This window comes from Halichoerus grypus, chromosome 8 (assembly GCF_964656455.1).
Source record: "Halichoerus grypus chromosome 8, mHalGry1.hap1.1, whole genome shotgun sequence".
Taxonomy (NCBI): Eukaryota; Metazoa; Chordata; class Mammalia; order Carnivora; family Phocidae; genus Halichoerus; species Halichoerus grypus.
In genome coordinates this window covers 108,639,844-108,650,198 of record NC_135719.1, presented here as the reverse complement: position 1 = coordinate 108,650,198, position 10,355 = coordinate 108,639,844, and the positions used below count along the sequence as shown (strand labels likewise).

The window sequence follows — 10,355 nt, the reverse complement described above, 5'->3', positions numbered from 1 at the left end:
CTTCGGTCCGGCCGGGCGCTGGGCGTGGGCGAGCGGGCGCAGGCGCAGTGTAGCGAGCACGCCTGAGCGCGGGAAGCGGACCTGCGCCGACGCTTGCTACGCGCTTTTCCTCGGTGGCGGAGGTCGGTCCCTTTGGTGAGTACTCCTTCGCGCTGCCGGTGGCCGTGTCGCGCACCGAAGAGAAGCGTGCCCTTTTCCCGGGTATTGTCTGACAGACCCTCTACTATATCTTGTTTGTGCCACTCGGGTGGGGGAAAGGGGCCGCCGGGAGACTGACTTCCCTTCTCCATCAGCCACCGTCTTTCCTCACCTTTAAAATAAGAGTAGCTTTTATAAAACATTTTTAGGTAGGTAGAAGAAAAGATGCCTGCCATACAGAAGCCGATGAGATTTGGACATACAGAGGGACATACAGACGTCTGCTTTGATGATCTGGGGAGGTAAGGTGCTTTGAAAAACAAAAAGAACGTTTCGGGTGTAAGTATTAGAACTTTTGTTGTTATATGTCAGAAAAGTAGTCAGTCTAAAATGACTCACCCAGATAGAGAGAAATAAGGCTGAAATCTAAAATGGCACATATATTTTCCTTAAATTTATTGTTCGGTTCGGACCAACATTGTAGTTTTAGTATCTCGAAAAAGTTAGCAAGTGTAAAATCTTACTTCCAGAGGAGTTGGAAAAATGTGACCTTTCCCTCATGTCTTCCTTTTGTTGACTTCCTCTCTGTGTCCCACATTATTATTTTGTCAGATCACTAGCTGCCTACCTGTCAAATTCAGTGGCCCGTTCTATCTTTTTTGGTGTTGTATCTTTCTTTCCTTGGCTTTTGTGATGCCGTTTTGTTTTTTCATTGTTGTTTTTAACCTTTTGATTTTTTAAAAATTTATTTATTTTTTAAATTAACGTATAATGTATTATTAGCTTCAGAGGTCGAGGTCAGTGATTCATCAATCTTATATAATACCCAGTGCTCAGGTGCCCTCCTTAATGTCCATCACTCAGTTACCCCATCCCCCTTTTTGACAGCTTTTTTTTCCAACTTATTTCCTCTCCTTGATTGCTAAGTTGTGATATTTTCCCAGAACCCTGGTCTCTTTTATCTTTTTAAGTCCCATTCCTCTGCAGTACTATCCAGTTGTGTGGCTTCCACTGTCACTCCTGTGTTGATTCACTCATTGAAAAAATACTTGCCTGTCAAGTCTGGTGGAGGCTAGAGATACAGTATGTACAAAGCACAATCTATTCCTTAATTGACCTTAAAGTCTTTTCAAATTGACAGATATTGAGCACAAAATAATCACAAAAGTAAATGTATGTTTAGAAATAGTAAGCGATAGGTGCAGTGATAAGCATATTTGAAGGGAAGTTGATATAGCTTGAGGAGGCAGGGAAGGTTTCTCTAAGGCATTGTTTCTTGAGGTGAGATCTGAATATTGAGGAGACATTAGGGAGTAAAAAGAGATGGGGTGGTGATGGCAGTGAGGTTGTGGTGGTGACATCCAGACAGAGGGAACACTGCAAAATTCCAGTGGGGGTAGGGACCATGCTCAAAGGACTGAAAGAAAGCTAGTGATGCCAAAATGTAGAGTGTGATACAGAGGCTGATGAGAGATGAATCTGTGAAGGTAGGTAGTGGGCATCCTATCCAGGACCTTCTGGGCTTTATTAAGGAATCTTGTTTTTATTCTAAAAGCAGTAGGAATGTATTAAAAATTTGAAGCAGAGAGATGGGATCAGATTCTTGTTTTTGAGAAGTACATGGAGGATGAATTGGAGAAGTAGAAGTGGATGCAGAAAGACTGTGGGTATCTGTATTAATCTGGCGGAGTGTGATAAAAGCTTGGACTAGAGAAGATGTGTGTGGAAAAAAGGATACAATCAGGAAATACTTAAAAGGTAGAGTCAATAGGATGGACCAGACATTAAAGACGAAGGAGAGGGAGGTATCTGTATTTCTGGATGTTACATTTGGGGAAATGATGGTGCCATTCACAGATACCTGAAATGCTTGGAGAGGAGCTTATTTCAGAGGTAGAATGAGGGTGGAGATTATGAGTTTATATTTGGACATTTGGAATATTTCTTTGAGATCAACTAGAGATGTAGACAGTTGGATAAATGGGTTGAAAGCTAAGAGAAGAAATGTAAGCTAAAGACAGAAATCTATATCTTTTTAAAAAAATATTTTATTTATTTATTTGAGAGAGAGTGTGAGAGAGAGAGAGCACAAGCAAGCGGAGTGGCAGGCACAGGGAGAGGGAGAAGCAGACTCCCCACTGAGCAGGGAGCCTGATGTGGGGCTCGATCCCAGGACCCTGGGATCATGACTTGAGCCGAAGGCAGACGCTTAACCGACTGAGCCACCCCGGCACCCTAGAAAACTATATCTTTTGCTGATGCCTACTGGAGTTCAGGATTGAGGTCCTGGCTGGAAATCTAAATGTGGAAGTTGTCAATAAGTAGATATTTAATGCTATGAACTTAGATGAAATCACCTAGGGAGGGAGTAAATGTAAAGAAAAAAGGTTCAAGGGCTAAGCCCTGGGACACTCCAAAATATTTAGAGATCAAGTTAGGAAGATCCAGCTAAGGAGACTAAGAAAAGGTGACTAGAAAAGTAGAAAATCAAGAGACAAGAATGATGTCTAGAAGGCAAATGAAATATAAGCATTTTAAGGAGAAGGAAATAATAAACTATGTCAAATGCTGGTGGGTCAAGTTGAGGACTGAGAATCCACCATTAGATTTAGTGATGTGGAGGCATTGGATGATCTTGAGCTTTTTTTATGGAGTGGTAAGAATGAAAACCTTGTCGCAGTGGATTCAAGAGAATGGAAAGGAAGGAATTGGAGTTAGTGAGGATGACACGCTAAGAGTAGGGGTAGTTGGATAGGAATGTGAAGTCAGGGAAGGTCTTTGTTTTAAGGTGAGAGATACAGTATATGTGTGAGTGGGGATGATCCAACAGAGAGGGATAAGTTGATGTTAGAATAGAAAGAGGGAGAATTGCTGGAGTGATGGCCTTCAGTAGGTGAGAGGGGCAACAGTAGAGTGCACAAGGGGGAGACAGTGGCCAAAGATAAGAGCATGGTCAAATTCACAAGTGGAGGGAAGGGGCATGTAGGTGGGATAGGGAGAATGTAGATGATTAGAAGAGGGGGAAAGCTGAAAGGCCTAGGGAAATGTTAGTTGGAATATTGGGCAGCACTAAAGGCCTACTTTAGGTTAGTGATCATGAATTTAAAGTGAGACCAGACAACCCAGTTAGGTGTTTTTCTCTAGCCATGTTTAGCTCTGCAAGTGCAAACTTTTTTTTTTTTTTTAAGATTTTATTTATTTATTTGAGAGAGAGACAGGGAGACAGCACAAGCAGGGTAAGGGCAGAGGGAGAGGGAGGAGCACGCTCCCCGCTGAGCAGGGAGCCTGACAGTGGGGCTTGATCCCAGGACCCCAGGATCATGACTTGAGCCAAGGGCACACGCTTAACCAACTGAGCCACCCAGGCGTCCCAAGTGCAAACTTATTAATAGGCATAGAGTTGGATTTAACCAGGGTTGGGATTTTGCTACGTAAGTATGACACAGTGAAAGAGGGCCAGAGAGTTTGAGGATGAGGCAAAGGAGTGATTTTAAGGACAGATTGGAATCTAAGCCAGATTAGGAGGGATGTGAGAATTTGAAGGGAGTGAGAGACAGTGAGGAAGTAGTTTCTTTTTTTTTTTAAAGATTTATTTATTTATTTGAGAGAGCGAGAATGAGAGAGAGTACATGAGAGGGAGGAGGGTCAGAGGGAGAAGCAGGCTCCTCGCTGAGCAGGGAGCCCGACGCGGGACTCGATCCCGGGACTCCAGGATCATGACCTGAGCCGAAGGCAGTCGCTTAACCAACTGAGCCACCCAGGCGCCCCTACTGAGCCACCCAGGCGCCCCTAGTAGTTTCAATAGATTGTAGATCCTAATAGAAATAAAAAAATTGTTGAAGTTAGGATATTAAGGGTCTAAGGTGAAAAGATAAGTGATTAGGGTAATTGAAATTGAAATTATGAAGCAGTTGCAATATTGATAAAGAAAAAAATCTATGCTATGACCATGGGAGTTTGGGGATGAGGTGGAGGACAAGGTTTGGTATATAGTTTTGTCTACATGGATACTGAAAATACTAAGAATTATGATAGGAATAGTGTTAGAGAATGACAATGAGCCTTGTGCTAAAAATCCTTAGGGAACATGGGAGATTTCTCTTTAGGGTTTTGATAGCAGTTTTTTTGTCCTTTTTTTTTTTTTTTTTTTTTTTTTTAACGAGTAGTTTGTAGCAATAGAATGGAAGTGGTAGTAAAATACAAGGAAGGCCCATCAACAGGCCCCACAGGAATGTAGAAGAGAAATCAGCCACCTTTTAAGAGGGCTGAAGAGGAAGCAGTGTTCTCAGAAGAAATGTTGGGGGAAAAAGCTGAGGATGTAGAGATTTTTCTGGTGCCTGACCATGAATTTCAGGAGGCCCAGTGGAAGGGTCAGGTCATATGAGGGAAAGAACATTGCTCTGTGAGGCTGGAGAATCCAGATGGTGAGAAATGCCTTGGTAATCATTGGCTTCTTTTAGTTATGTCACAAGGAGGATCAAGGCATGATAGAATTAGTCCTTACAGTGGTTTTCTTACTCAGAAACTTACAGTGGTTTTCTTATCATCTAAACCAGGGGACCTTTGGGGATGAGGAGAAGGATTTCAAGAGTTAAAATTACAGTTTTTAAAATTATTGATTGATTGATAAATTATTCTGTTTTGGTAGATCTATAACATTTCTTTTCAAAAACTGTTTCAAAACATTTTTTTGTAAAAACATTTGTGACATTAAAACATTAAAAAAATTTTACATTGATTTTCTAAACATTAAACATATAATCCAAACATTTACATAAGTAGAATATTTTTGGTACATATTCATGTACTTTAATCAGTTTTTTAGCCTGTCTTTAACATGGTGTTGCTGATATTTTTCTCAAAAATATTTTTTTTTTCAATATAGTCTTCTTTTTATTTTTATTATAAAATTGACTGCAGTCTTCCTCAGAGTTACATTTATGGTAAGACCTTAAAGTGAGACCTTCAGTTAATTCTTTTTTTAGACCATAATACTTTTCTTTTTTTTAAAGATTATTTATTTATTTGTCAGGGAGAGAGGGAGAGCACACACACAAGTAGGCAAGCCGGGGGAGCAGCAGGCAGAGGGAGAAGCAGGCTCCCTGCTAAGCAAGGAGCTCAATGGGGACTCCATCCCGGGACCCTCAAGCAGATGCTTGATTGACTGAGCTACCCAGGTGTCCCTAGACCATAATATTTTTCAATCAGAAAATACTTTCTTTAGGTTCTCACATACCTGGTAAGCTCAGAGCAAATTCTACTAAGTGGAAAAATTTCAATTTCAATTTTTATTTATTTTTATTTTTAATTTAATTTAATTTTTTAAAGATTTTATTCATTGGAGAGAGAGAGAGAGAGACAGAAAGAGCACAAGCAGTAGGAGAGGAAAAAGCAGACTCCCCGCTGAGCTGGGAGCCTGACATGGGGCTCGATCCCAGGACCTGAACATCATGTCCCAAGCCGAAGGCAGACCTTCAACCATCTGAGCCACCCAGGCGCCCTGAAAGAGTCTCAATTTTTAAAAATTTATTTTAAATAGGTAAATCTTTCACCTTCAGTATTTTTTACAGGTTCTGTTTTTTTTTTTTTTTTGCCTGTATCCAGAGTACCCTTTTTCAATAGTAAGCTCTTCAATATTTTTAAAATTTATTTTATTTTATTTTTTTAGTTCTTTAATATTTTTAAAGACAAAATTCATCAAGGAAGTTGTCTGTGGTTTCTTTGAATGTTTCACAAATTTTAAGCCTACTCAATTTAATATTCTGGCATAGAACATAAATTTATACAATTAAAAAAGGACTTCCCTCAGAAGATTCTTCTCACAGGTCAGGATATTCCAGAGTACAATTAGCAAATTTCAAAATTATGTCATTCACTTTTTCAGCTTTTAATGTACAATTTGTTCAATTCTTTTTTTTTTTTTAAGATTTTATTTATTTATTTGACAGAGACACAGCGAGAGAGGGAACACAAGCAGGGGGAGTGGGAGAGGGAGAAGCAGGCTTCCCGCCAAGCAGGGAGCCTGATGCGGGGCTCAATCCCAGGACCCTGGGATCATGACCTGAGCCGAAGGCAGACGCTTAACAACTGAGCCACCCAGGCGCTTCTGTTCAATTCTTATTTGCTTTTGTAGGGATATATTTTAGTATGTTCCTGTGCATAAGCTTTGTTTTCATTAACTGCATTTTACTAAAAGCTTCAAAGCCTTAAGTTGAAGGCTTAAATTAAAGATTGTTAACTGATTTTGAGCAAGATGCAACTAAGACTTAGGGTACTTGTTTCCAGTAATAATAATACCATCATTATAGGACACCTAGGTTTTATAAAGTCACTCTTCATGGGGTAACTTGGTGATGGGCATTAAGGAGGTACGTGATGTGATGAGCACTGGGTGTTATATGCAACTAATGAATCATTGAACACTACATCTAAAACTAATGATGTACTATATGTTGGCTAATTGAATTTAAATTAAAAAAAATTCACTCTTCAAAGGCTCAAATATTTAGAAAATCTGATTGATGATAGGCAAAAGAGAAAGCATCTTATGCAATGCTGAAGTATTTTTATGTATTTAATATCAGTTTGTTATACAAAAATTTTGTTATCCTGGGTATTAATAAAATGATCTCAAAATTTGACAACTATGGCTTCTGTTTTGATTGGTACATTATCACAGTGCATTTGGTTATGAATTATACTTTCAATTTGAAGTACATATGTGTTTCATAGATATCTAAATTCAGTAAGTACATTGTTTTTGCTACAGTGCTATGCTCAACCAAAATGTTGTATTACTGTAAAAATTAAGAATTTTATCTTTACCATTGAACTTTTCAAATGAAGTTAGATAGAATTCCCAATAATAGATGTTTCGCTTCCACAGAATAAACTTCTAGAAGCTTTACTTTGTTTCCATGAGCTGAAGAGAAGAAGACTAAACCATTATTGGAATCAATCTGACTGATTTTCTATTTAAACCTTCTGATGACATTGAGATAAAACCAGTATCACTTAATTGATTGAAAAATTATTTTACTAATGTAGACAACATATTAACAGCTATAACTTTACTTCATACTTAAATTAGAAAACTTAAAATGAAAAATGAACAAAATTAATTTAGATCCACTGTCATCTGTTTTAATGCTGAATGTTCAGTACAATAGCCACAGCCACAGGTGGCTATTTAGATTTTAATTAAAGTTAACTAAATTTAAAATTCAGTTCCTCAGTTGCATGAGTCACATTTTAAACCACAATTTAATTGCTCAGGAGCCTGATATAGACCATTTCCATTCTCTAAGAAAGTTCTGTTGGACAGTACTACATTATGAAAAGTCATGCCCAACAAGATGCAGACTCACTTTCTGCAGCTGTAGAAGCATGGTTTTCAGGGAGTCACAAGATAATCACTAACTTACAAAGTAGATGCTCAGGTTTCTTCAGGAATTTTGTGTCTTCTGACTTTCTGTGGTTGGTGTCATCACTCCAGCCCCCATGATAAACGTCAACTAACATTTTGTTCATGTCACATTTCCATTATCAACTTCTTGAGAAGCAGAAATGTAGTATTTAATTTTTTGTTTAACATGTACTTGATAGCTTTTTTTTAGTTGCTACTGAAAGGTATTTTATTAAAAGGCATAATCAATAATGAAATTAACATTTAGTTTTATTCCTATGGTAAATGACAAAAACACTGTCAAGATAATTCAGACTACTCTAAAAGCTCAACTTAACTATTTAACTTAACTATTTCTTGCATATATTTCTCACTAATTCCACTGTATTTCACTCTAATTTTCCATTAGTACTACCAACTGGCAGCTGCAACTTTCTACATCTCCCTCACTGGCTGGCTGATTGCACCAAATAGTCAGTAGGGACAGCAGTATTCAGTAGGGACAGCGATATGAAGTACTTACCCCATCACCACTGAAGACTGAAAGAAATCGCTGTAGGGCCTCTTGACTGACTTCACTTTGGTTTTTGTCTGTTAGCACCTGTTGTCTGTGAAAGGAGGTATTAGTAATGTTGCATCAAGAAAGGATTGGAATGGGGAGATGGGTAATCACTTGTCTTTCAGATTTACCTATGTGATAAAGTGAGAATTCTATTCATTGTACATGTTTCACTACTAAACAAGATCATGGCAGAAGCTGGAAGTACAAAGAAGAGGTCTGTCAAACTCACCCAACCAGTTTTGTTGCAAATAATACTAATATATTTTTTTAGAAGATACTACATTTTATTTATTTTTTAGAATTTATGTATTTTTTTAGTAACCTCTACACCCAACATGGGGCTTGAACTCACAACTCGAGATTAAGAGTCATATGCTTTTCCGACTGAGCCAGCCAGGTGTCCCAATAATAATATGTCTTAAAATAAAAAAATTGAGGACAGGGGCGCCTGGGTGGCACAGTCGTTAAGCGTCTGCCTTCGGCTCAGGTCATGATCTGAGGGTCCTGGGATCGAGTCCCACATCAGGTTCCCTGCTCCTCGGGAAGCCTGCTTCTCCCTCTCCCCCTGCTTGTGTTCCCTCTCTCGCTCTGTCCCTCTCTGTCAAATAAATAAATAAAATCTTTAAAAAAAAAATTGAGGACAGATTCTAAACCAGCTGGATGTATAAATCAGGAATGTCCTAGTCTGGGGCGCCTGGGTGGCTCATTCAGTTAAGTGCCTGCCTTCGGTTCAGGTCATGATCCCAGGGTCCTGGGATCAAGCCCGCTTCTGGCTTCTTGCTCAGCAGGGAGTCTGCTTTTCCCTCTGCCTCTCCCCCTGGCTTGTGCTTTCTCTCTCGCTCTCTCTCAAATAAATAAAATCTTTAAAAAAACAAAAATATCCTAGGCAAAAAGACTAATGGTCCTTCTGTTTATTTCCTATAGAAGGGAGTCCAAGCTCCTTACTCTTGGATTAAGATCCTTGTAAATAGGGTGACCCCCAATCTGCATTTTCTTTCTCAATTTCCTGTACTGTCTGCTCTAAGTGAACTCCCTCATATTTTACTAACTTGGTATTTTGGTTTATGTGGTTTCCTCTGTTTGGAACTGCTCTTTTCACCAATCTCAGCATATCCAGTTCTACTTGCCCTGCTTGCCCTTTGACTTCCCAGTGTAGATACCACCTTTCTTATGAACCTCTACAGTCCTTTATGTAGCTTCTCTTTGCCATTTGCCATGTTATTTTTGTATTTTGTTTGCTTTTGTATGTGTCAGGACACATACAGATAGGACACATACCAAATGAATATAAGCACCAGGAAGACAAGGGGTTTAAAACAAGATTTGAGAGATACAGATGGCCATTTGAATAATCAGCTTTGGATAATTGAACTCTTGTATCCATCCACTTATTCATTCAACAAACATTTATCAAGACTTCTATATGTCAGAGATTGCTTTGTGCTAGAGGCACAACGGTGAGCAAGGTAGACTTTGTCCCTGTTGTTAACAAAAATTACCCATTCGTCTTTCTTACATTATTACAGATAAAGAATTTTATGCCACGGAGAAACTGGAGAGAACATTAAATTCACCTTTCATTTTATAGGATAGGAGATTAGCAGGCTTTGTTATTGAGGTTTATGTATGTAAAATGAGAAAACATTGACTAACACTTTGATTTTATTGGAAAAAAGATAAAGTATTCCAAAAAAATTAATAGGCCTGAAACTGGGTGACTTTTTTTTTTTCTTTTCTGAAACTTGGACGACATCTTAATGAGTGTGTTTCCTTCACAGTTATATTGTGACTTGTGGAAGTGATGGTGATGTGAGGATTTGGGAAGACTTGGATGATGATGACCCTAAGTCCATTAACGTTGGAGAAAAGGCATATTCATGTGCTTTGAAGGTATTAAAAACATTTATAGCAACCGATGAGAAATGATACTGCTGTGTGATTTTTTTATGTATGGGTGAAGAATATTTTTGTTGAAGTTTTGAATGTAAATGTACTTTTTGTTTGTTTTCTCTTATGAAATAATAATATTCAAATATGTATAATAATGCCATAAATTGCCTGAAATTTTTACAAGTAAAATCTGAATCTGAATGGGTTTAAAATCTGGATGGTTTATTAAAGGTGATTAATGGTTTATTAGTGGTAAACTAATTAAGATATTTGCAAGAAATTATACTTTTTCTTTTGAGATTTAGATGTTCCCTTTTTTTCCCTTTGAGAGAAAACTCCATGGCATTTTCAGGTTTTTAG

The 10,355-nt window shown here is 38.3% G+C and overlaps 1 protein-coding gene across 2 annotated transcripts in view; it reads left to right on the top strand.

Moving 5' to 3' along the window:
* The first annotated feature begins 19 nt into the window (after positions 1-19).
* The window catches only part of WDHD1 (WD repeat and HMG-box DNA binding protein 1), a 59,862-nt gene continuing 49,526 nt past the window's right edge, over positions 20-10,355 (top strand). Inside the window, exons 1-3 of one of the 2 annotated variants that reach the window (XM_036104553.2) lie at positions 20-135; positions 348-440; positions 9,884-9,995. In XM_036104553.2, the coding sequence (XP_035960446.1) occupies positions 364-440; positions 9,884-9,995 (189 nt within the window). In that variant the 5' untranslated portion in view covers positions 20-135; positions 348-363. Of the gene's footprint in view, positions 136-347; positions 441-9,883; positions 9,996-10,355 lie in introns of those variants that run through there. The other variant, XM_036104555.2, reaches the window with a different exon arrangement.